Source organism: Zonotrichia leucophrys, chromosome 6, assembly GCF_028769735.1.
Source record: "Zonotrichia leucophrys gambelii isolate GWCS_2022_RI chromosome 6, RI_Zleu_2.0, whole genome shotgun sequence".
Lineage (NCBI taxonomy): Eukaryota > Metazoa > Chordata > Aves > Passeriformes > Passerellidae > Zonotrichia > Zonotrichia leucophrys.
Window position 1 is genome coordinate 15,980,957 of NC_088176.1, and position 27,998 is coordinate 16,008,954.

At 37.6% G+C, this 27,998-nt stretch overlaps 2 protein-coding genes across 3 annotated transcripts in view; one reads left to right on the forward strand and one right to left on the reverse strand.

The window, feature by feature from the left end:
* Positions 1–1,987: 1,987 nt before the first annotated feature.
* LOC135449852 (protein FRA10AC1) lies at positions 1,988–20,887 on the reverse strand. Of its 2 annotated transcripts, none has more exons than XM_064717231.1 (14): positions 20,722–20,855; positions 17,251–17,327; positions 15,205–15,297; positions 15,076–15,121; positions 14,181–14,257; positions 13,418–13,501; positions 12,865–12,949; positions 9,662–9,707; positions 6,843–6,956; positions 5,803–5,845; positions 5,237–5,355; positions 4,591–4,629; positions 3,267–3,351; positions 1,988–2,835 (listed from the first exon to the last, which is right to left on the reverse strand). In XM_064717231.1, the coding sequence occupies exons 1-14, from the start codon at positions 20,752–20,754 to the stop codon at positions 2,793–2,795; spliced, it is 984 nt and encodes a 327-aa protein (XP_064573301.1). In that variant the 5' UTR covers positions 20,755–20,855; the 3' UTR covers positions 1,988–2,792. The 2 variants fall into 2 exon arrangements, with proteins under 2 accessions (XP_064573301.1, XP_064573303.1); XM_064717233.1 differs by having other exon boundaries at positions 2,662–2,835; positions 5,231–5,355; positions 20,722–20,887.
* A 67-nt stretch (positions 20,888–20,954) lies between these two features.
* The window catches only part of LGI1 (leucine rich glioma inactivated 1), a 28,657-nt gene continuing 21,613 nt past the window's right edge, over positions 20,955–27,998 (forward strand). The window contains exon 1 of the mRNA XM_064717229.1: positions 20,955–21,049. The gene's annotated coding sequence lies outside the window, so the exon portion shown is untranslated. The remainder of the gene's footprint in view (positions 21,050–27,998) is intronic.

Consider the following 27,998-nt stretch of genomic DNA (forward strand, 5'->3'; position numbering starts at 1 on the left):
TGTCACTCAATTTACATACAGTGCTTTTATTAAAATCTGTAACTTCTACACACTGTCCAGAAAAAATATAAATAATTTTGACAGATGTTATATGAAATTACTAAATGAAACTTAAGATGTAAAATTCAAACCAAAAATTGCAATATTTGTAACTTTGATATTTAGATTTTTATATTATGTGTATTTCCTTAATCTGTAATTCTGTCATTCTCCTTCATTCTCAGTCCTATATAAAGTCCCATTTCTTTCACTTTAGGAATGCACAACACAACTCCCTAGCTCTTATCCATAAAAAGCAGGCCCATGGTACACTGATTTTTTTCCAAAATTACCAATGATAAATCTGTAAATTATAGCCATTGTAGCCTTTTGATCACATGCAAATGGCTCTCCCACAGTTCCTAAACTAAGCAGCTTTTATTGTAAAAATGTAAAATAGCAGACCACAAATGTCATACTTTACACACAAGTAAAAGTTTACTAAGATACACCAGCATATCTACAGCAGGATCTGCCTTCAAGGGCATTTTAAAAGCTGACATACTCCCAGTGCATCTCTTTCAAAATGCAATAAATTAAAGTATTTGAAAACCAATTAATTGGCATCAATTTAATCTTCTGAGGGAGAGCAAAGCAGAAGTAAAGCACATCAAAATTGCCATTACCTGTGCTTCTACAAGATAACAAGAAACCAAGTAGACAGAGTGCACACAAATTAGCTCTTCATGAACACTGACCTTCCCCCCCAAGCCTTGGACCAAGTCCACTCCGTACCTTCCACTCGGGAAGCCAGCTCCTCCATGGAGGAGGGCAAATGGCCACTATGTCAGACACACACCTGAGTATTCACTGGAACCAGTTTCAAATCTAAGGAGCTGGATGTCAAATGCAACTCCTGCAATAGAGAAATTCAACATTCAGACTCAATCCTGCCACTTTTCCTGCTCCTTTGAACAAAGCAGAGCCACGCTTTTTCTTTCCTCTGAAGGACCCTCCTTATCCATACGGAAGGAGAATGAGCAATTTGCTCTTTATAAACCTTTCTAAGAATGCTCTGTGAACAGAGATAACTGTGTACATTTCTCACTCAAAATTAAAGGAATCCACAAAAAACCTCCAAACACTCACAACATTCTGACTTGTAAATGAACCAAGTATTTTATGCAAACAGTTATGACATAGAACTGGGTATCACGTTAGTTTCTGTATTAAATGCCACTGCTAAAGAAAATCATTTCGAGGTTGTCTGATAATGTAATTTTGTTTAAACTGTATTAAATTATGTATTTAATATGTATAGTGTAACTTTTTATAACTGTATGTTAAAGACCCAAAGAGAAGCTAGTTATTCAGAACATATAATTAATATACAATACTTGAAGCAACAAAAATAGCAACGCAGTCGACAGAAGCCCCTTGGGGCAAGTTGCACACGTTTAAGCAGATTGCTGCAGATTGGATTTGACTCTCAGCCAAGCTTGCAAGATGACAGAGAATTAACCTTTAAATCCCCCTTCTTACCTAAAGAAGCCTTCATGCAAGGATACATTTATTTCTTACTCAAGGACGCCCTAAATATGTCCTTGTACATCTATTATGTAAGTACAAAATGTTTAAAATGTAATTATAGTAAGTAATACTTGTAAATAGAGTTCTTAACTTATTCATATGAGTGCATGTGAAATGTTCATAAATACACTACAACCATCTCTGCTGTTTTGGTGTCCACATCAAATACTTACTAGAAATACTTTCTACGCCTACAGTGAGAAGAACTTACCAAAAATATATTTTATACAACATTAACTTACTCAGATTAACATGAAAACTTAATTTTAAAAAGTGTGACCCTCGTATACAAAGTAATTTTCACCAGACAGCAAATATATTGGCATAGTACTTTTTCACGTGCAGTCTGTTTCTTTGGAAACATGACTGAATGAATGTTTAAAGATGTGCTGCAAGTGAAAGAAGATGAATCCAGTACGTTTCTCAAGCAATATACAGGCTTTATTTGTATATTCAGGATTACACGTGAAAGAAGGATTAACGTTCAGTCAATGGGAAGGAGATCAGAAGCCACAGATAACATGAAAGTCACGTACATCTCCAGTAGAAAGCTGCATGTTATTTTTTACACCAAAAATTTCACCAACCAAACATATTTTTATAGGTGGAATTGTAAGACATATCACATTACAACTAAAATTTAAAAGAAAGTCACAGTAAACTGAACTTTTTAAAGGAGTAGGAGAGAGAATACATATTTGACAAAATGTGATGTTCTCCAATAGCATTTGAAAATATTTACAGAGATTAATACCCAAATATTAAAATCTAAATAGCCAATAAATTTAAGGCTATTAATTCCTTTTTAATAAATTAAAAATATAAATACAGTGTATGGCTTTAAACTACTCACACAATCTTACAAAATGCTCCTTTACAAAAATCTGGCAATAACTGAAGTTTGAGATCAAATAAAAAGCAGTGAACTTCCTTGTTGTAATGTTAATAAACTATATTCTTGTTTGTATAAGTTTGGGTGCCATATATATTTTGCACTGAACTGAAAAATCATTTCTCTTGTTTCAAGAGTATGCAGCCTACTACAAGAAATAAAGTTTTTAGATTTAAATCCTTCTACAAAGAAAATCCACCCAAATGGTCCATATGAGTGACTGTAGAAAAAGTATGCTGGCAGATAGGGGTCTCAGGAAAATTATGACTGGATTTCCAGACTTCCATCTTGACAACTCATGATGAAAATCAGCCAACATCAAATGCAAGTTTTAGAGAAATAAATCTTGAAAATACTCATGAAACTCCTCTTCCCTGTAACAACAACAAAAAATAAATTTCAGAAAGTTCTGCTTTGGATTTGTACCTAGGAGATAATCTTTGAATAAAAAAGTTTTAGCAAACTTCTGATTAGAATTGTGAAAAGTATAGATAATTTTGACTTACTCACTACATTCCAATACCCTTCACATTTCCCTGTGTGAGCTGACCCTTAGGACCTGCCACTAAGATAATAATGCTATAGAGGGGGTAAGGCAGCAGTGCTATGGCAGTGGCTTAACAAAGGTTTTCCTCAAGAGTTGTGTATGTCCCCTCTTTAAATACACATCTTTAGGTTCATTGCATGGAAAGAGATTTGACCTTTTATGTGTGAATACTCATTGAAACACTGGACAATTCTGTCTTGCAATGCTGAATGGACCCTGTACACTTCAGTAGCTGCAAGCTCAGTACATCAAACTAACCGTGATTTTTCATCTGCTTCTCGTAGAGGGCCTTTCAAAGAGTCAGCTGCTGAAGGACCATCTTCAGCACTGCTGTCATCTGAATCTGTTAAAAAATTTAAAATGTTTACAAAGTAAAATTTAAAATAATCTTTTTTAAAATTAGATGGTATATTGCTAGAAGCAATGTTTAACTGCAACCATGAGAATAAACAGAACACTTTGCATAAAGTGAAAATGAAAATGTTTTGCAATGCTAATTAGTGTAATCAAAAAGATTCTTGGTATCACAAAGCAATGTTTTGGTCAAACATAACAACAGCCATGTCAAAAAAATTATCTTGACACAACAGCAACACAGCATTTTTTTTCCTAAAACTAAATAATTACAAACCCAGATATACAATATAGTTTCAATTTATGATACTGGATTAATCAATTACCTTACTTAGCCATAGTTCTTATCAATTGTGACTTATCAGTAAATGAAATTATAAGAAAACACAGATTATTGCATAACTGTTTCATATTAGTGTACAGGAATTTCATTTAAGAAACTCCACCTCACCCCCCCCGAATCTTCCAATAAGTTTCCTGACAAAGCAAATTTGGGCATGGCCCAAATCATAAAAAAAGTGCTTCAGGTCTTCCTGTATCTAACTGGGAAAGCCTAGGGGGTGAGGACATTCTTAAAAATGTATAGCAGAGCACTGAAAACAGTCAATCACTTCTAGACAGTCTGCAACAAGGACTGGCATGACCAGGAGATGGGGCCTGTTGCACAAAAAAAGGAGCTGGAGACTGGACTCACTGAGATACAAGCAGTGGCTAAATGCATCCACCGGCAATAAGCAGCTCCCTGAGGTACCACAGGTGGTAGTTGGAGAAGACATTAACTAAAGCCTAGGATTTATTTTAGTGGTTTTTTTTTTGAGCAGAGTACATATCAGTTTAACTCTCTGAAGGAAAATGTAGCTATTATATCAGAAAAATACTATCTTTACACAGTACAGACTACACAACATGAAATTATTAACAATGTACCTATTTTTGCATCCTCTGCTCTTTTTTGCAACAACCTGACTTCTCATTTTTCTGGTTATTTTCATTCTGTTATCTGCTCACATTTTCATTTTTTGATTAAACAATTTCCTCCTTAAAATTCCCTACACTTTTTCTCCAAGATATGTAAGTCATTCATTCAAACCTTCATATTTCTCCTTGTTTCAGACAGCATTCTTATCATATAAAATATTGAAACAGACAGCTAATAAAACCAAGATCAATGACAACTGTCTATGATATTATACAACTTATTACAAAACCATAAAGGATACTAAAATACCTTTATCAGAATTATCTGAATCGTCTGAAGAAACCTGATCTGTAAAGAAACACCAAAATAGAAAAAAAAACAGTAAACTGCTTTTGATTTTATCTGTTATCTTATATTGTCTACAAAGATTTTTCTATCACAGTCTATTACACTAAAGATGTGTATATGCACACACACACCACATTCAAAGAAAGAGCAAACACTGAAATAAAAGGATTTTTTAAATGAGTGCAAAGGTCATCAGTTTGAGTCTATTTATGTCAACCCAAGATCCCTGGTGTAAAAAGGTTATCTAACATTTCCAAAAGGCTTTCAACCCCAAAGCCTCATGGAATGAAATACTTCACAACTCTTTCTAGTATGCAACATCCAATGCTTGCACAAATTTCCCTTGCAGTGCATACTTTTCAAAAGGCTGTCCCTCTCTGTTAAATATAAGAAACTTATCTTTTTTCTGCATCTAGGAAATTTTACCTAAGAAAATTACCTTTTTGACTACCTTTGTTGCAGTCAAGAAAGTTACATATCTGTCTGTGTAACTAAAAGTATTTATACATAATAATATGTCTCCATCTATTCATCTGTTGCAAAACTCAGGTTCAATTAACCTGAGTATTTTAACAACTGAAGTTTTAAAGTTTAAATTTACCTTTACCTGTCTTTTTTTTGGACTTCTTTTTTGCTGAACGAGACAATTTTCTCTTCTTATTTTTTGGCTCCTTAGAGTTCTGTGCAGCTGTGCCTCTTTTCTTGCATGCTTTGACTTCTTTCCTCCTTTAAAAAAGATGAATGTACACCTCCTCTGTTATATGTACTTCTTATGCAACAGTAAATCTGAAATATTTAATTCAGTCAAACGTGTCATATTTTCAGACACCTATCAGTAGTTAAAAAGAAAAAAATTGATTCAGTTGAAAAAAAAAAGTGCTATACAGAAATAGAGGAAAAATAATTACTGGGCTGAAATTAAGCAAATGAAACTTCTGTGCTGGTAGGGATGGAATTCTTCCAGCCTGGGGGTTCTGTGCTGTCATTAGCAGAGCATCTTAACTCTCAACAGTGACAAGTCAGTGGCTTTATAAGAACTCCAGAATATTCATGATATTTCAGGATAAATGAAGTTCCTAATCATCTCACTGATGTTTTGTCCCTGTGTGCTGTTCATCATAATTGTAACTTCTCAATAATTCAGTCCCCATTATTTTCAAAATATTTCATTACCGGTGATGGAAGTTTAGCTTGTGGGAACATTCTGGACATAGTCCTGAAAAAGAGAAAATGAGAACATTCAGCCAAGAATCTGATAACCTGAAGCATAATTAACAAAAATACAAAACTAGTTAGAGCCAGATCCTTCAATATCAGCAGCTTTTGCTTCAAAACACTAGTTACAATGTAATTGCACTCAGGATTGAAAAAATACATGATGAAAGTCTCCAGTACAAACCCAGATTTTACTAAATGTGAAGGACAATCACAAGTTTAGCACTGGCAGCTCTTCATTAAAGTGCTTCTCATGTACAGACATCCCATTTATGGATCCCTGTGCACAGATCCAATTCTTCTGCAATTACACTGAAGACATGTAAATCTCTTACAGCTTTGTCAGAGACCAAGTGCTCCCACGTGGAATGTCTTGTGCACAAAAGGAAAAAGCCCCACTACTCACTCATTTTACATGAAGTAACTGTATAAACTAAGTTTAATTATCTGATAAACAGATCATCATGTACACAATTCTGAATGAGAAAATCACAGTCAAGATGTAAGCATGGAAAATTGTTTAAAAATAGAACTTTGAGAATTCTTTTTTAGAAGAAAACTCAAATATTTAAAATAAAATCAGTAAAGTCAAAGATGTGCAAAAAGTTGTCTGGTCCAAAGCCCTAAGGACTTCCAAGCCAAGTAACTGCATGAGCAATGACAATGTTGAAATTCTCCTTGCAATGCAGTATTGTCCATTAAACTAGAAATGCTTCTATGTGAAACAGCTTATAGACAATTATTCAAATTTTATGACATGCTAATTATACAGAATAAAGTTCTTAATCTGTAACAACTTTGTCATATATAATGATAACAGCTGCTCTCTCTAAATCAAGAGCACCATACTACTACCTGTGATTAATTCAACAATATGATCTCCTATTCTGCCTTTGTCATGAACTCTTATTATTATCACTGGGTCTCACTCAATAACATTCAAAGTAAGATATACTTGTCTTCTTTTAAGTGTACATATCCTAGAAGGGCTGACTTACTCAATTTTACAAGTGCATTCCTCTTTTCACCATGTTCAACGTAACCAAAATTCACCTCCCAGCTCTTCAGGCCTTCATTCTCCTCACAGTGTTTATTTCCACAGGAAAACTGACCTGTAAAGAGTAAAAACCAGCAAACTGTGGTTCAATGATTAACATTAATAATATGGGGTTGTTATTTCCAGTTCTGCTCTGTTTTTTGTTTTCATTTTCCATTTCTTTCAAATAAAAAAAACCCACAAATCTAAAAATAACATGTAGATTAAGGAAATAATAACAGGGAACAACAAAGCAATCATACTTGTCCAATATTGCCTATTTGCAATATTGGACAATATTGCAAAGGAAAAAAACATATCTGTGTTTTGAAATGTATGGATGAAAGTGTACATTATAAAATAATAAGCCTAATATGAACTCTGAAAAAATGAACGCCACCAGGATACATCCTATACCCCAAATGATTACTTACTTAGCAGAGGGCGATGGATCAGAAGTTGTGATTCAGACATGCATCTTTAATGACATCAAATTATTCAAAGCATCATGTTTGTACAGTATGAAGATGCCCACATGCTTTTTATGTAACTAGTGTACCTGACATACAGGACATACAATTTGTATTCTAGTGAATATCCATAAATACCTTTCCTTTAAGAAAAGGAAATTCAAATTCATTAGAAATGCTATGTCAGCTTTTAAAGCCTCCTTTGGTTCATTATGTGAAAGCAACACTGATTTTAAAACAGATCTGCACATAATCAATTTTGTTTGCACCACTGAAGTCCCAATATTGGAGTAATAAAGATACATTCACTCCCTTTGCAGAGACTGATTTGTATGCAGAGCAGCAGAAAGGATGTGCATTAATAGGCTCACAAGCAGGACTGTTGGTGAACGATTAACCTCAGAAAATTCTGCTTAAGCAGCTAACTGATGGATTGGCAGTGTCCTCAGATACTTCAGTTCTGTAATGAAACACCACTTGCAATGCAAACATTTGAAGTAAAGAAAAAACCAGAATTCTCGCTAAAAAAGCAAGTTTCAAATTAATATACATTAAGTATGTTTAACCCCACGTAAGGTACAGCTATCACACCCTGTGTCATAGCAATCTCCAATATGATCTCCTTTCAAAACTTATGGCAAAGACTGAAAGATGCCAAAGAAACAATTTGGCCTTTTCAATTAGTAATACATCACCTCTTCTTTCACTTATCTTAGCCCTTCTTTTTTGTAACCAAGCAAAGATAGGCACCAAATGCAAAGCAACCAAATGGGAGTACTCCATTCCTGCATGCCCTTGTTACCACCTCCAGACCTTGGTGAAAGTGCAGCAGCAGTGGCTCTCATCACCACTGCACATCACCACTGACCCATCTACAGCAGTACATACAATAGGTACATACAAGGCTAATGCTGACGCTAATTATCAGTCAGGTAGGTGTAGATGTGTTATTACATTTAATTAAGCAATTTCTATGGCTGATTTATATTGTAAAATAGCATAAAAAACCCACGGGTGTTTTTAAAAGGATTTTTTGGAACCACACTTAGAGAGCGCGTCCGACACCCGCGAGCGGGTTGGCTTCTCGCGCCCCCCTGTGGTGAAAGGGAGGATTTACCCACTCCTGCTCCCATTGCTCGTTTTTCATTAGGATCCCATTTAAAAGCTTGGAATATGTAATTCTGCACTTTCCCCCACATTTTAAAATATGAAGTACCATATATTAAACATACAAAGCTATAATTTTTCCCCCACGAAGACATAAAAATAATTTACTTCTCACTTAATCTTAATTATCTTGGTAAGGTATTCAATACAGCATGCAATTTTATCAAATGTAACTATCCATTAATATAATGTGTAGTGCTAAATGCAACATATGACTACAACTACCTTTAGAGGCTTTAACATTTACAGTTCAAAAATCCTCACCATTAATGTTTATGCTTTCTACTCTGAAATACTTTTTTTTTTAATCATGAATGCATTTCTAACTGTTTGAAATATATTACAATACAGGTGTTTGCAGAATACAGCTGTTTAAAGAACTGTAACTGAGCGAAACTCATCAGCAACTCCATGCAATATTCTGGCATGTGCATCCATGACTTCAGAAACCCACAAGTGTATGAGAATCCACCCCAGGAACAGCAATACTTTATCCACCTCACTTCCTTGCTTGCTCAGCATGTTGAAAAAGCCCAAGCACCTCTGCCATGGAACAAGGACCACTGTGCAAAGGCCCAGCAACACACTGGTAAGACTTCTCGCCCAGAATTAAGGTGCTGATTTAGAGGCAGGATTGGGAGACATGATAATCATTCCCACCAAAGCTTTCAAAATCAGTTTAGTCTAAAACAGGTCTCACACAAGAAACTTTAATTAAAAAGTTAACGTTTTGCAGAACAGCACTGGAGAAACTGTTAATCAATAAATTATTTCCTGAAGAAAACTACTGAGAGACTTCAATTACAGGTATCAAAAGCTAATGAGGTAGCAGAACTGCTAGAGAAAAGCAGCTAAAAAGGCCACCCATGAAATTCTACATTATCAAACATATTAAGGTGGTGCTCATTACAGAAGTGACCTTGTGAAAATAAACTATCTGCTCTTTTAATTGTAATATGTGCAGATCAGTGTGCAATCTAAACCTATGTAGCATAAAACAGGAAAGCTGAAAGACATGTCAATTTATTGTACATTATTATCTGATAAACTTGCCAGTATCATCAAATATTATCTAACAAAGTTATGTCCAAAAGCAGCAAGAGGAGCATCAAGAAGAAATCTAACATAAAATGAATTTTATTACCTTTTCCTGAAATTACTTCTTTTTCATGTCGCCATCGAAATCCAAACTGTTAAGATAAGAACCAAAATTGAGTTGTGAATAGTCAACATATTAAGCACTGTAAAGACTAATTTCAGTTGATTGGTGTCCTTCATGTGGCTCATCCTTTTAATTCTGGTCATGAAAATTTAATTTTTTCTCTTTTAATTAAAAATATCTCTCTGCCTCAGCTTGCCAGAATAGTATTTTTTAAATAAAAATAGTTTAAATATTTGTATTTTTATTTTTACAGGAAGTCCTCCATGTTGAAAAACAATTACAAAAGCAAACATATTAACATTGCCAAGTACAAGACAAGTTGGCCTAGAAATCTGGAAATGAAAACAAAATAATAAAATATATTTTATTTAATGACCAGGTGTCAAACAGATTTCATTTCTTAGCAAATAGGACACACTTCCAATCTGCTAAGCTACAAAACAAAGTACAGAGACAGCAAATAAGAAATTCTCTAGGAAAATAAGACAACAAAGGGAACATTTCCAGTCCAGTGCATATCAAAGTAAAACTTAAATGCAGAGCACCCTCCTGTGCTGCACTGCAAAGCTGACAATAGAACTGAACTATCTGACAATACAGATGGTCATTCATCAGCCTCAAAGTTTGCAGACAAGATGCACTGAAGGCTCAAAGACAACCTTGACCTAGAAAACTCTTACCTAGGGGAAGTGTCAGGAGTAACAGCCCCAGCACAAGCAAGAGCTGTCAGAACACTCTTCCACTGTCTCTACAGAGCCTCACACCAGAGGTTCACCTTGGCATTTCTGACTAAATGCAAACACCAGTGAAGACCAAGCCAGACTGGTCATCAGCAGGTGAAGCAGCCTGGGAGCAAGAAGGGTGAGTGGGTCTGCAGCTTTGGCTGTGAGAGCACCTGAGCATCTCTAGGGATGAGAGCAGGGGAGTCCCAGCAGTGTGTGTGTGTGTGTGTGTGTGTGCAAATGAGTACCAGCAACTGGAACATGCCTGTGGCCTCAGGGGCTCATCTGTTTTCTTCTGAGCTTCTGTTTTTGAGTAGGTGGTTCTGCTTATTTTTCAGATTCTCAAAGGACATTCTCCCATGAAAACCTTTACGCAGTCCTTCGTAAAACAGTGGTTAACTTCAGAAGAAAAGCTCCTAAAGAGATCTGAGCTACAATTTCCATGCAGAGATCTTTAGAAAACCAATCTAACTAGAAGATTTTGGCCAGAAGCAAACAATTACAGCTGTGAAAAAACAGATGAGCACTTAAGTGCAAGTCTCAATCTGTGCAATATATGTACTTAAAACAACAGAGAAAAATGACCTCCAACTTTTGCTTTCACACCAACTCGCATGATACAGAATCACAGAACCAAAGAACAGCTCAGGTTAGCAGGTACCTCAACAGACTACCAGCTTCAACCTTCCAAGGGGAAGGGAGCCCAGATGAGATTATCTATCACCCTGGGCAATTGCATCTGAAAAACCTCCAGCACTGGGGATCCCACTGTGCCACTGGGGAGGTTGTTCCAGCAACTGAATGTTCTCACTATAAAAGAATTTCTTATATTAAGATGAAACATCACAGCTATCATGCAAAAGGCCAACTAGCTGAGAAGCTTTTATCTACCCAGCACTTCTCATAGCACCAGCACTGCAAAGCAAAAGGCACAGGGGGCTAAAGATATCCAGTTCCCAGTTTCTGGAGATGCAGAAATAAAAATTAAGGCAGGAAAAATCTGAAAGCACAGACTGTATTCCATCAGTGCAAATGGGATGAGCAGCTTATTTAAGACTTCCAAGAAAAAAGCCTGCTTTGAAATCCTTCTGTACCAAACATGGGCATGGATAAATCAGTCACTGAGAAAAATCTCATACTTTCTTCTATTTTTTCTAAGAATTTCTAAGAAAGGACTATCACATGATCAGAATGTATTTGAGAAAAGAAAGCATATATATTTTACAAATTGCCTGACACAGCACTTATGCTGACATGGCAATTCCAAAAATAGAGGTAATGACTTAGGAGCATAAATGGGAACAGAGACTGACCTCAAAGTTAGGACAGACACACTTGAAGTCTGACAGGGAAATACTGCTCACACAACACAAGAAAACACACACAGACACAGACACACACACACAAAAATCTGGGGCAGAACAGTTTCCCACAAAAGACAGCAAACATATGGAAACTTGGCACAGTAGTGAGAGAAACAAAATCTGTAAGCATGCTCAAGGGAAATCAGCTGGGGGGATGGGGGATGAAATGGACATTGAGGGATAGGAAACACCTACAGGAAAATAAAATCAAATTTAATCAAAAAAGAAGGGAAGGCATCTTCAGCATTTTAGTTTTTGTTGATTTTAATTGCATTTTTGCATTTCACTGTCCCAATTGTCTTTAGATGACTGGTCACCTTTTCTTCTTAACAGAGCTAAGCCCAGTCCTTGCAAATATTTACCAGTGAATGTAATTTTCAATACTATAAAATAGTTGAAAAGAACTATATAGACTGGGTTACTGCGTGCTAGAAACATCAAGACACATCCGAGTTCAGCACCAGTCTTTGGAAAAACACAATAGGAAATTCATGTATACTCTCTGACTAAGAAGTTAGTCAGCCAAAAACTTGGAAAAAACAAAGGCTGTTCCAGTTAAGAAGAAAACCTGGTGCTGGAATTGGGCTGCTCCTCTTGAGAAATTCTATTTATTTACAAGGCACATACAAATCCTGTTTCCACAAACAGAAAAGAACAACCAGCAAAAGATGCTGCTTTAGAATAGACTTTTCCAAAATTGTTTCTGCCAGCATTCAAGTACAAAACTCTTTTTTAGACTTTTTTTTGAACAGTAACATTCCATGGGGTTTTAGGCTTCATCTACTGCTCCTCTCCAAGCAACGTCTCCAGCCTTCTTTCTTTAACCCCTTTGCATTTTCTGCCTTTCACACACAATGTACCTCTTCATAAAACATCATCTGACAGAAATGTTCCTATTCCCACAGAAGCACATTTTTGAGGCAGCGACAATACTTGGATTCAAACTGCTGCTTGTAAGTAACTTGACAAATTCTCAGAGCTCCCTTTCTACAGAAGGAGTACTAACATTCTGGTTTTACAACATATCCACAATCATAAGGCAATTTTTAAAAAAGGTTGTACTTCAAAACCCAAGATGATTTACACTAAGGAAAGATACCTTATTTTCTTTGTATCTGCTGAGATCTGCTATACAGTATTCTTTGAACAATTTGTCATAATACTTCTTTGCAAGCCTCTTCTCCCTGAAACAAAAAGTAATATAGAAGGCAATATGATTTACTTTACATTGTAATGATATTAGCAAGACAAAGACATGTGGTTTCATTGAAAGAACACAAGTTGTAGACCTAGAAATGCAACAGATACATAGTCATTAAACTAAGGAGTAATTTCCATAAAACTGGAAAAATAAATATAAAATAAATCCACAGTACATACTAAACTGTATTTTTTCAAACTCTGCTTTCTTCAGAGTTTTTGAACAGTTATTTGGATCTCAGAGAATCACTATTATTTATTAGTTTTTTCTGTCATCAATTCATGTTGGCATTTGAGCAATATTACAACATGAAAGACATTCTAATGGTCTTTCATTTTCAAATGCATCAAAGAATGATCAAGTATGCACAGTAATTCTTAATTAGTAAGGGAAACCACAAATTTAGTACAAGCAATCTAAAAAGAACATATCCTATAATAGTTTCAGGTACCAATTCATGTCTGCTTCATCTTCTTCATTCCACAGGAATCTATGGTTTTCTCTAATAACATCAAGATCCGTCTTGTCATTTGCTCTGTAAAAGGACACACCTTTTTTTAGTACAATGTAACATTAAAATGAAAAGCCATCAAATAATAATTTGGTAAGCATCAATATTTTAGAGTTCTGATCTCTACCTCACAGCATAAAGGAATATATTTTTATGAAATAAAACTATCAAAAATGTATTCCCTGGCATACCTGTTCCCAAATAAAAAAACTCACAGTTGAAAAAGGCCACTGAAATTGTGGATGACTTGATCCTGTCTGAAAACACTTTTATAATCTTTATTGAGGACAGTGATGTTAAAAGGCAGTAATGGATAGCTCTAAAGAAGTTATTATTCTGGACAATGGATAGCAATTCTGCACATTCAGAAGTATTTCAGACTGTTATTTTGAAGATTCTGACAGATATTTCTCAATGTACCCTCCATTAATGATCACCTGTCATCCTTCCTTTTACATAACAAAACAAGAATAATTCAGCTCATGGTAAGTTCTTACCAAAAAATATGAAAACAAAAAGAAACAAGACAGTTTTGTGTTTGGGTATTTCCAATTACTGTAGTTACCATTTGTGACCAAAATAATTAGTAATTTGACACACAGCTACATCCATCTCTGCCCCCAAAGCTATGATATATATTCAACAGTTTTACAAAGCAGGGAGTTTTGAGGTCAGGAGGGGAAAGGTTGCCAACAGCTCTCACCCAGATCTTCGGAAATCCTCTATTTTGCCGCCATAGTATAAAATGTAGTCATGCACAAACTTCTTATGTCTTTCATACTGAATAAAGCAATTAAGGATTGTTTCAGAACTTATTTCCTTTTACCACAGTTTTAAATAAAAAAAATCCAACCAAAATCTTTTTATATATTTAAGAGAAAGACTTTTCTCCTCACAAACAGTTCAGTAATTTCCAAAAAACAAAAAAAAAAATGCAGTTAATTAGGAACTTTTACTTAATAACCTCTCAGAAAGCTAATTTCCAAATACAGGAATTCTAGGCAATTTCATCTTTAAAACCTCATTCTTCATTTATAAAACCTTTATCAAAGATGCTCTGTATGCATGTACACAGAAACTTGGTTCATTTTTTCAGCTGTGATTTAGACAACAGCCTCTTTGTACTGCAGTTTTAGTTTAAATCAGGTTTGTACTTTTCTATTATAAAAACAATCTGGCTACTAAAATGGAATAATTTGTTACATTTCTACCACCAACAAACAAATAAAAGTTGTATGCTTTAGTTTGGAAATGAAAATCACAGAAAAATATGTAATGCTTCCTAGAACACTTTGGCCTTGGTGTAAGGCCAAAACAGAAACATAATTTGAAACACATTTTGTACCACAATTTGAGCAAAATGTGTAATTACTTATCCAGAAAATAAATGTCTTCACAAATAAAAACTTTATATATGGTTTCTTAAAAGATTTTCAATTCACTTTTATCTCAGCAGCAAAAAGAAGCTCCTCTGAGGAATGACTCAGTATCTGGTGCTGCACTGTCACTGACTGTGGTAACTGAGAAGTCCCAGTATTTTACCACAATGGATAACCTGTGCGCCATCTTCAAACCTGTAAAATGGAACAGAAGGATACAGCATCCATCGATATCAAGTGAAATCTTCTTTTTCTTGCTTCTTCCCTGTTAATAACAAACATGTTCCAATGAAAACTGTCTTTCCATTAAGAGGAAAATGTCTCACAAAAGCAATATATAAAAGATACCTATCACATTCTTCAGCGGCAAATTGTCTGTGAACCACACTGCCTTGTTTTGGTTTTTGGAATGGCTTTATCAGAAGGGCATCCTCCTGTATTCTAAAGGTGGGAAATAGGAAGAAAAGTTAGTCAAGAACTTTTCATAAGCAATAAAATTTTCAAGTGCTAAACCTTGCACTATCTTGAGTAACAAAAATTGTTAGAATCCTATTTTCTACAAGAATATAATGAAACTTCAGAACCAACATCAGCTTGGACTTTTCCTCACTTGCAGAACAAAATCAAAAAGGCATTTGCTTCCAGCTGGCATTTAAAGGCAATTGCTTAAAACAGCAATTTGTAATACTTATTTTTGTTTTTATTATCACTATAGAATCACAATGCTAAAACCTGGAAGATGCCTCAGTTTCACTCTGATATTTAAAGTCCTCTACAAATCTCATTTGCACAGGAAAGTAGGAACAGGAAGGACAGTGCATTCATTGAGAGAGACTGACTGGCAGTAACCCTATTCCACCCTTTCATGCCAATGTCTCAACACCTCATTAAACAGCTCTGCCTCTTGTAGTGCAATCACAAGAATTACAAATTTGAAAGTCAATTGCCATGTAATGAACCATATTTGTCAGTAGACAGCTAAAATTACTTTTAGAGTTCAACAAAGTAATAAAAAGTTAAAACATTTTAGCTAGTAAAAGGTATATTTAGTTAATTTCATTCATAAACTGAGATGAAGAAAAGATTTTTTCTCATAATTATCAGTGGGCAGAAAGCATGGTAATCAGAAACCTGAAGAAAACAAGCCAGGGAATTTGTTTCTAGCTGTGAAATATAGGACTCTAGAAACTTAAGGTATCATTTACTCAAAAGGATCTGTAAGCACAAAATTCCCTCTAAAGGGTCTATAAAACAGCAATTTGGAGAGAATTTAAGACTACTATTTTCCTTAAAGTGAAAATAAATACAATGATAGAGCAAAAAAGAGCCCTACAGGAATCAGCAGTTGTGTGCCAGAACAAGGATAACAATGGTATTTTTGAAAGGCTCCTGATGGTTACTTAATATTCCACCTAGAAAGTGGAATGGTAGAATGTGCAATGGCACCTAAATAAAATGAAATCTGAGCAAAACCAGTTATTATTTTAATGGAGAATTGCTGTATTTATAAAATAAATTAAATGGCAAAATGCATGCTATTATTTCAAAGATTAAAACATGATTTTGTTTTTTCCCCAGAATGCAATCAGACATTACAAAATCCATTATTTCAATTCTCCTACAAAGGAAAAATATGCAAGAGTCCTAAGACAGTTTCCAGAAAGTCTTCTTATGTAAAGTCCAATAAAAGAGTAATGGAGAGACAAGAAAAAGTAAGAAAAGTACATGCAAATATTCAGTATGATGCAGAAAGTGTCAAGGTGTTTTGCAGTTCAAAAGCAAAATAAATACATAAACAAATAAATCAGTCAGATCAGACTACAAAATTCCAGGTCACTAACTGTGCAAATCACTGAAAGTATTGGCCAAGGTCATCTCAAATAAGAGATGCGCAGGTGCATTTCAAGGATTGATCACAACACAATTTACCAATTCCCAGGTCTCCTCACAAATTAAATAATAAAGCAGTAGCATCAGTTCTTCACTTTGTATCTCTATGTGTTTTATATCTACAAAGCCTGCTAACCACTTGGCCTTTTTTGCCTTGCTCTCCTAGCAGTTCCATTTGTCCTGATGGATCACAGTGGTGTGAACAGTGCTGCCAAAACCCAGCAGTGGATACTAATGCTTGGAAAAACAAAACACTCTGCTCCCAGAACTGAGGGGCAAATATACACCAGATGGAGATGGCAGAACAGCTCTTAATCAGCTGCCCCTGGAGATGACAAGCTTTGGCAAGCTTGAGATGAGGAGATGCAGAAATCAAAGAGATTGATTTTTTCAAAAACCATTTCAACACCAGACCTTACATGCAACAGCATCACCTTCTATGCACACTAAGAGACCATTTGTACAAAATACATAATGCAAAGTGTTAATTCTGTACTACATTACCTTTTAGTCTTTTGCAGAGACTTCTCTCCACTCTCCTCATCACTAAAATCAGAATCATAGCCTCCATGGCCATGTGCCTGAAAATAATAGACCAGTCAATATATCTGCTAATGCAATATGGATATGGCATCATTACAAATCAGCACTGTCCATCATGCATAAATAAAAGACAGAGAGACAGAGAGCAAGCGAACTAGTGCAAATTCTCACATGACTAAGCCAAACAAAATTCCACAGACAATGCAAAGCATATTCCAAATAATACAGGGTAAAGAAAGATCACTTTGTAAAATAGATCACTTTACAGATAATTTATATGCATACGTCCTCATATTTAATCTTCACACAGGTGCAGCAAACCAGATGTATGATAAATATCTTGGGTTTTTATTTTCTAAACAATGTTCCTTATGTAAGACAACCATGAATATCTTCCCCAGGAGCTAGTCTTTCAAGGGGCTGGATGACAGCAAGTGATATGTCCACATTATAAATGAAGGAAAATGGGAATAAAAGTTTATTGGGTTGTCATGCAACATTTTAGATCATTAGATCTTACACTGGTAGCTGTAAATCTGAAAAAAAGACCCAACTCCAGATGATGATTTTGATGAGGTGGCTTCTCTTGACATAAATGCCTCACAGAAACACCATGCTGAGGAGTCAGAGGTACCCTCTACTGACACCAACAACTGCTTTGTATTGTGCACAGTATGTATAACACTGTCTTCTCAAACTGTCAGTGAAGGACTCATTTTAAGATTTTCAAAAATCCCTTGCTATTATTATTAAAAAACAAATACTGTAATGTTCCTCCCACTCTTCTGGATGCTTCTGAAGAACACATAACTCTCCTATACATATATATTTCAAAAAAAGAAAATCAGAACTTTTTTTGAACTATTTCCTATTTCTCATGAGACATAAAAATTGCCCATTACCAAACAAAACTGAAACAAACCAAAAAAGCAAACCCCCCCAAACAAAACTCCAAACCAAATAAAAAACTGCAGCAGATGTCTGCTGTAAACCATCCTCACGCACTTGCAAAAAAGCAGCAACAATGTAGTCTCATAGCTAGGTGGTTCTAGTAGCCAACCTGTCACTACTTTTGTTAATGAAGCTTATACGGTTTTCAGAAAATATGAACACTCTATAAGCATGCAGCAAATATATTTGCTGCATACTTGGGCTCTAAATCTAAAAAATTTCATGCTAATCTGGGAATATTTTAAATGGCATTAGTAATGCTTCCCAAATGAACATCGAGAGCTTCCTTCACACTCAACGCCTGGGAAGTCTCAGCCAACACCATGACCATGAAAGCCCCAGACAGATGAAGTACTGAAACAGGCGAGAAAGCTCAAATGAAAGGAGATTCTCACAAAGCAGTTGCCCTTGGATGATATACCCCAGGAAAGGAACAGACATCCTCACTAATCAGCTCTCAAGTGATTCCAGGAATGATTCAAATAAAAGAAAAAAGGATGCAAGAAAAGCTACTCCAACAGAGTCATACTGTAGGGCTCTAAGAAGCTGATGACTGCCTTTTGTGAAGCTGACTGTGAGTATAAGGGCAGATATGGCTAAGGACAGCAAAGCTCTTCACAGCTTCAGACATTCTTCTGAATCACTGCAATACCTCACAGATAAAAATTCTGAGTGAAAAAGAACACAACCCATGACTGATGATCACTCCTGACACTTGTGGATCACTCCTCTGTTGAGGCAACAGGGGGACAGACAGGTGCTGCATTGAGGCTGGGTTTGACAGCAGCAGCTCCAGCAGTGCTGGATGACACTCGCAGAGACTGGGACTGAACGGTTTCTAACCTCACACCTCAGGTCCAAGATGAGCTGACTCTTGGTAAAACGTGCCTACTTCATTTCAGGAACTCCATCAAAGAACCCCATCCATAAATGAACCTTGCCATTTTGGAAGGAAAATGTAAACAGACAACTACAATCCCAGATAAGGAAAACATATTTAATATTTAACTGTAGAAATAGACAAGCAGATACCAAAGCTTTGTGCCTAACCTAGCAGATATAGACATGGACATGCACAATCAACAGAATTTAAAATAACTACTTTCACTAAACCCTTCAACATAAACTTTGCTTTGATGGAATTTGTCAGACTCAGAATGCTTCTAGTTAATTACTAATACAAATACCAAGTGTTTTCTCTAAACACGAACCTGAAAGCTGGCTTAAATGGTACAGTGTATTTTGCTGTTGTGCCAACTTTGATTTTTTTATTCCCAAACAATAAAACAAACTGAAACCACAAAATTAAAACAAGCACAAATATGCTTTGGAGTACATTTAGCTCACACTTAAGTAATCCAAACATCTTGGATTATTTAATGATGAAACAACTGGAGACAGAACAGAGTCCACTAAACTCTCGGCTCCTAAAACCCACACAAAACACAGTAAATGCATGAATGCTGTACACAACTGATGTCAAACTGAGATACCAACTCTCGACATCAATCCAGGACACTACAGACTGCCCAGCACTGCATCTACAGCAGGTATTTGCATCCAGAGAAGACACCTCTTTAAGCCTCTCCAACGAGGTAAACACACACTAGTGAAATGTGTCCACTCTTGACCACAACATGTGACTGAACATGAAACAACAGTCAAGAAGAAGAAAGAAGGCAAAACAATCCTATAAAATATTCCCAACTCGTGGCTCCTGACCTCGGGCCCAGTCCTGTCACTGTCTTCATAAGTCCATCCACCCCTTTATCTGCCCAGCCCACAGGTCTGTGGCCGTGTCTGCTCACAGCCAGATGTGACTTGGAACAGGCCTGGTGCTTGTTTTGGTACAAACTATTTGGGGAGGGTATGAAGGAAGCACAGGATCTATAAGAGGACTTGAAGGAGCCATCCTTGATGGATAAAATATGCTGTGTGGAAGGTCAGAATGCTTCACTGCAACATGCTCTTCCCATCTTGATGTTGTCTATGAAGCTTTGCCACCCCACTTGGAGGAAAAAACCTGAGAATAAGCAACTTGATTCTTCCTTGTAAAACCTATTACAAGGCGTGCCTGTGTATAATATACAGCGAACGGCCCTAACAAAGAGAAAAATGCACTCGCAAGATATTTCCCCTTTATTACAGCTATGAAAGAAAAAGTAGGAGTAAAAGGTAGCTAACAGCAGACCACGACATCAAGGATTAGTTTTGTGGAGCTCCACGGAGAAACCGAACACCGGCCAGTCAGACGCAGCTTCTGAAGCAGTTCTTTCTTGCCGGCCATCCTGCAGTGGCCCAGCGCTGTCCCGGCCCGCGTGACCCTTCCTCCGCCGCCGCAGTGGGGCACAGGGACGGGACCCGGCGGCCCTTCCTCCGCCCGCCCCGGCCCCGCCGCCATGGAGGCCGCGGCCTCCGCCGGGCCTGTCCCCGCCCGCCTCTGCCGGGCCCCCTCCATCCCTCCCTCCCGGCCCCACTCACGGCCGCGGAAAGGCGCAGCTGCTCGGGCTCCATGGCCGCGGCGCGGCGAGGGCCGCCTCCGCCGCCCGGCCCTGCTGCCAGCCCCGGCGCTGCTGCGCTCCCGGAAAGCAGGGTAGAGGCGGAGCAGGGCCGCACCGCGGGCTCCCTTCCTCCCTCCGTCCCTCCCTCCGCCGCGGGCGGGCGGCGCGGGGCAGCGGGGCGCGGGGGAGGGCGAGCCGGCACGGGAGGGGAGGGGAAAGCCGCTCATCATGTTTAGGGGCGAGGGGAGTCTCCCTGCCCGGGAACCCGGTCAGCGGCCCCGGCTGCCGCGGTCTCCGCCTCTGGGAAGGTAGGACTGTGCCGCAGGGGCACCGAGGGGCCTGAGCGCGCCCCTCTCCCCGACCCGGGTCGCCCGCGCACCATCCCCGGCGCTCTCGGGCAGGGCAGTCCCTGTTGTGGGGGCACGGGCTCAGACCCCGCTGCGGGTGCCGGGGCTCGGTGGAAAGGGTGCCTCGGGAGGGATCGGGGAGGCGGGGGTCGTTGTTCGGGAGGGGACCTCTCCCGCAGAAGGGGACGCTCCGGGCGGGAGGCCCCGGGAGGCGCCCTGCGGAGGGCAGCAGCTGCCAGGCGTGCCCGGGAGCTGCGCGCTGCCCTCGGCGCGGCACGGACCGCGATCCCCTCGGTGCGGCACAGACCGAGATCGCGACCTCGGCACGGCGATCTGTAGCACTGATTGCTGCCTGTGCCAGCGGCTTCTCTCCTCGTCAGTCGCATCTCGCAGTTAGAAGAACGAAAGGCAGTATGTGACTCAGTTTCCCTCTGAGGACCGGCGGCAACTGGGCGATAAGAATTTGGGGAGCCCGTGGGTTGCATCATAAAAAGGAGCTTTATAAGCCAGAAGTATTTGCTGATAAAGTAGCTGGGAAGCACCAATCTTCGGCATTAAGTCATCAGATAGAGCAATTAGCTGTCAATGAATTGATAGTTTCCCATCAAACACAACCTGAACTGCTGAAGTCTGAAATGCTGTAGTCCATCTGGACTGTATTTCCAGTTGTGTTATTGATTCCTGGATAGTTAAACCACAGACACACTTAATACAGGGAAATATTAAAAATTTAAATACTGCTGCTACCCTTGTAATATACAAGTTGTAAAATATAAGTTGTAGGTGTTGCTTTTCTGCAGTAAGACAATCACACACCATAGCTGACAGTGAATCTCCTTACCTTGGCTAGTAGATCGCTGTTTTCAGATTTTTTTTTTCTCCTGACCTATTGTTTGTGTTACTTGTTATGCCATTATTGCTGTGAAGGAATGCAAAGATGATGCTAAAGTGTCCCATGGAAAGGAACTGAGTGGCACTGTGCATATTTGAGTGCATGCAGTATTCTGCTGAAGTCCTACTGAATGTGGCCCATTTCCTTTAAAGGGCAGAGACTCTTTTGCAAGAATGGAATTATCCTAATTAATAATTTAAATATATCAAAATAAATAATGTATACTCTCAAAGCTGTAATAGCAAGCATCTTTTTGTTGTTCCTGCCTTATGGAAATGACAGCCTGCTTTAGTGTGAATGAATCCTGACATGATTCTAGAAACTGGGCCAACATATCATTGATTATGCACTTTGAAGAAGAGTGGGAAAGGTAGAGGAAAGATTTACAGTGCTTGAATCTCTTGGCATTGCGCTGTGGCCACAAAACCTGCATATAGAAAAAATACAGTTTCTGGGACAGGAAAATTATCTGCAGTGAGTCCATCTATAGCAGCTGCTGTAGATGCTGAAGTTATGTTATAAACAGCTTTTCTGAGAATAGCAGCTAGATAATTTCATCTTGCTATGCTATGCTTTTCTGATGTCTAACTGCATTGCTTCAGAACATCACCTGACTGCATTTTATATCTGGGCTACAGTAAGCTACAGCTGGGGAATGGGTTCAGAAATGGCCTCCTAAATAAACTGGAATCTGAAACTGAATGTGCCCTTAGCGTTGGTTATATGCATTATACTTTGCTCCAATGGGACTATCTCCATAGTTTAATTCCAGCAGCAGTATATTTTGACACCAAAAAAGCACTTGTCTTTTGGTGGATTGGGATTGGAAGATGCAGGAAAAAGAACAGATGAGATGGACATAACTCATTACAGGGCAGGAGGTTTTAAGTGGGATTTCGATGACTGTACAGGCAAACCTTAGGAGCACAGCTTTCCTTTACAAGTAAGTCAATCTATGCCAATCTGTGCCAGTCTTTACAAGTAAGTCAAGCTACTACTGAAGAGAGTATTCTTCTGAACTGGATCTAATGCTCATCTGACCACTCTTGCTGAACAGCAGAATTTAATTTTCTGCCACCCTAGCTCCTGTGACTGTCCTGATGTGGTGTCTGGATGAGTAACCCTGGTGAAGCGAAAAAATGTTAGGGATGGGACAGGAGGGAATTGGGAAGTGAGCAGCCGCTCTCTTTTAGATCAGGTCAGCAGTAATGTGAAACAATAGTCTTAAATTACAGTAGTCCTGAACTTTGTGGTCCACAAAGGAGAAAACATCATTGTAGCTTTAACTTGAGTTCTGCCCTAAATCTAGAACGGGCTAAATAAAGTATGAGACTATGAGACCTGATGTACCCAGAAAGTTTAAGTCAGACATGGTACATATATCATAGAGATGCAGAATTCAAAGTATACCTGACACATACTTATTGAGCTGTTCATAAGAGGTTCTAGTGTAGATTTCACAGCTTAATACCTTAATCTACTAACCTGTTAGGTATAAGGGGTTCTTCCTACTATCTAAGAAAAAATCTTGTTTGTTGCTACTTGAGTTAATTTCTTAATGCCCTGAAGACATATATCCCCACAGTTTTCCCTTTTTGTAGCCTGAGAAGGTGCTTCAATCTTTCTATACTGGTTACATATTGGAGAACTCTTACATTTTATTGCTTTTTTCCAGAGTGAGTTTTCTCTATATATTTTTAAGAAATACAAAGTGTAGATGCTTACTCCTTAACAGTATTTAGCCAGGAAGAAACACATCAGCCTTCCTGCAGAAGATGATTGCCCCCTAAGATCTTCTGGTAAAGTTGTTTAAACTCAACAGCCTCTGATCTGTTGAATCAAAATTAGTTTGGTTAGCCAATTAAAAAATTGTTCCAGTTTTTAATGAAGCAAATCAGAAGGCTTTGCCAGCAGGCTTGAAGAGGCAGCTACCACTGGTATGGAGAGCAAGGGCAGGGCAGTCACTGACAACTACGCCCATTGTGAGCTGTTGCCACAGACCACATTTGACTTTGATTATGAGACAGTAATGTAGAACCATCAAGAATGCTAGTAAAACTGATATTTGTCCTGTTTAATCTTTCCTCTTTCTCCATTAAGTCAGTTCTTCTGTTGACACATGAAGAAATTACTTTCTAATGCTATTTGATATTGGCACCTTCCTATCTCCTACATGTCTGTGAAGTAAGTTGCCAAATCATTTATTTTTGTGTCTTTTGTACGAACAGTACTTTGGCATCTGTCATGTTCCTGATTTTTATCCTCTCCTATTTGAAACCCCCTAGTAATTTGTAGAAAAAGCAAGTAAAGCTAAAAATGGACGTTCACATATGCCAGTAACATCACATTCAGCAACTGTAGCTCTTTTTCATTTACCTGTACCCGTGTACAATTTCAGGGATGTGCCGTGCCTCCCAACAAGTCCTGAGGAAGGTATACACTACAGTCAGGCAGCTGATTCCCAAGCTGTGCACTTCCTGACAGTCAGGGAAAACCAGTGGGGCTGTACATGAGAGGCAGTGCCTCAGGCTCACCAGTTCCCATCACAGGTACTGGTAACTCCAAACTAGTCATTAATGATTTGTGTAATCATCTAGAGGCTATGTGGAGATAGCAGGCAGTGCATACCTGGTTTGTCAAATTCAATAAATGCTGTGTTCCACTTGTTTTTCTCATACACAGAATATTAAACAGCAATCTTAACTAGCCACTAGATGTCAATGTTGCTGTGCTAAAGGGCAAATGCAGTTTTATTTGTTTGGCTGATAAAGTAATTTCATCCTGAAAAGAACTTCTGTATTTAAAGATATTTCCAGTATAGGATCATTTACAAAAAATAATCACGGACAAGCCCATGCTATGTCCGTTATTTGAAGAGAAGCTGTGCAGTTTTATGATATTTTGAAGTTGCAATTAGCTTTTCTGTGCATAATCATTGTTAGAAAGGTGCCTTTGAAAAATAGTATCTGATTGACCATCAGTTTCCTTCCTTGTTCTAAAATCCCAGACCTTTGTATTAGTAGCCACAATCATTGTATTGCATTTCACTTGTTAATAAAAGATAATAGAATAGAATAGAACATATATCTAATCCTATTATAAGAGTTATTGAATTTCCTGAATTCCAGGTATCCGTGGACATTTTCCTCTTAATTATTTCTGTGTAACACCATTGGATATCAATGTCAGATACATTGTATGGAGACAGAATTTCTAGAGCACCAAGACTTCCAATATGACAGGCAATTTGAAATTTTGGAAGTGTGTATGTCTAAAGGCACATCTGACAGATGATGGCATTTTAGAAGGATACACGAGGTAGAATTTGACCAATGGACCTTTGTTATTCCTGGCTCTTCTACCTCTAGGGAGAACTAATCACTGCCAGTCTCCACAACTACTTACTGCCTGGTGCACTGAAGGTGCTGGTTGTATTGTATTGTCTGTCTACAGAGCATTTATTTTGAGACCAAAGTTTGGAAATTGGTTTCATAAACAGTTATGGAAAGCTGAAGAAGAAAACAGTGCATGTCTTGAACTCAGATTAGCTTGTTCTGCTGTTAGGATAAAAACAAATATCAAAGGCTCTTATTATAAACATAGTTGGAACCTCCTGTTGATCTGAAAATCTCCCAAGAGATCTCCCTTATTCTCAGCTGATTAACTTGGTAAACAGAATCCTGTTTAGGCCACAATGTTAGAAAATAGAGCCTAAATAACCTGATTTATTACCTTAGCTCCACCTCCTATGATATATGCATATAAGCCTCTCAACTTCATACACAATTCACAAGATTTTTTTATTACTGTTGACAGAAGAGCAGCCTTAGTCTTCATTATCATGGACTGAAGTAGTTGAAGTCCTGCCCCACAGTTTATTTGATGGTAGCATTACTTCCACTCTTAACATGCCAAAGAATCACAGATACACTATGGAGGAACTATAACTGTTTTAATTCCTAATATACATTTAGTTTTATTGCCTATGAGTACAGAATTATGTAAGAATCTTACAATAATATCTTGAAAACCAGATTGCTTCATTAATTCATTTTGTTGTAATTAAGGGAACACTCAAAGCATCAACCTTTTCCTAAAACTTCTGTGTACTTCAAAAAACTTAATTAAAATAAAGTTTTCTGCAAGTCTTTGTTAAGATGTATAGTGTAAATAATAGCAGTATGATCATGTAAAGACTAACTTATTCAGTTATGGAAATAATAAATCAGACTTTGATAAAAAATAATACTTAGAATCAACTCCCCATATTATCTTTAAAGTTTGGGCTTAATTTTGCAAAATGTACAGAATTTTACTAAATAAATCTCCTAGAGATATATTCTGTAGACTCCTGTCTAGTGTCTTTAATGGTCACTGCTAGTTCCACATTTGTTTTGTGGCAGGTGTTTTTTGTCTCCAGAGCTCAGTCTGGCAACTCTGCTCAGAAAAAAGCTCACTACAAGATTACACATGCATGTAGGCATGCATAAACTTGAGCAGGGACTTCAGCCTATCAGGAATTTAATTTAAAAGTAATTATCAGTATGTACAAAATACTACTTCTTAGTTTTATCAACCTGCACTTAACTAAGTGGAATACAGAAACTAACACCTCTACCATGTTCCAGTTTTCATTTTAGAAAGGAGGAGATTTTAGAAGTTCATTATGCTCAAATACCCTGAAGTATGAACTATTTCCTAAGAGAGCAAAGAATGCCTAATCTTACTTTTATGGCTAGATCTGCTTTGGTGGAAAGTGACTGATGGCATCCAATTACGTAAATACAAGAGAAAGGCAAATTTGTTTTTCCAGTTTGATATCAGAGTTATTATATAAGATGAAAAAATCATAGAAAATAATAAGCAAGAGAAGGAAAATCTAGTAATGTGGAAATAAATAAAAGAAAACAACTGACAAGCAATGTGCTTATTTTCCTTAAATTACATTGTTTCCCACTGGATTTTTTGGTAGGGGAAAAAAGAGAATACATGAGAAAAGTTACAGTTTGAACATTGCATTTTTAAACCATAGTGGAAAAGATACGTGTTCCCTCTTTTCCCAAGGTGCATTTTTATCCATAATGTCTACCATGTTTATATATTCATAATATGAGAATTGAGGAAAGGTACAAATCATTGTCAGGGAATGTTTTCTGAAGTCTTCTGTATAAAAAGGTGGCAGACAAGCCACTGTCATCTGAATCATGCAAGCAGGTAAGCACTGTTTTGTACCCAGCATTCTATGTAACCTGGAATAGAAATGTCTGAGTCTGAGATACGATGTTAATAGAGATGAACAGTCTCATTCCTGCTAACATATTCCAAAAAAACATGGTTTTTACACATGTGTTTCATCTTTACTTAGTAAAGTTGAGCTCTTAACTCAGCAATCCAGAAGGCCAGTTGTGAAAACTGTACAGTGGAGCTGCTCAGATGAATTCCTCACAGTGTTTTCCACTGGTTGTCCTTAAGCAGTGAAAATAAATCAGAGATTATTTGCAATATACAGTGCTGCAGGCAGGTGTTTGGAATCTCACAGTCAGATTTGAAAAAAACGAAAGTATTAGAGCATAATATAATGTAGTGATGGCAGTTCTGTCATTCTGTCTGTATCTTACTAGTTCAGTGGGATTCCATAGCAAAGCAGTACAGCAGCTGCATGTGGAGGCTGTTAGTTCCAGGTTGAGGTGATCAGTACCTGGGCCTTCAGTGAAAACTGAAGGATACAGGGATATAAAAATGCTGCTCTGAGCACTGAAGTAGGATGAATCAGTTAAAAATTCCTATTTCACAGTTTATGATGAACGTGCTTGTAGAGTACTGCTGTGAGACCTCATTTAATTAATAATACCATGAGCCATTCTGCTAGAACTGAGCTTTTATTAGTAAAAATATACTACTGATTGCCAGGGCTTGGAAATAATAGGGATTATATTTCAAATTAAATACAATTTTATGTTATTTAATCACCAATATCATTAAGACATGAAGTACTGAAATACTATCAACCTTTCTATT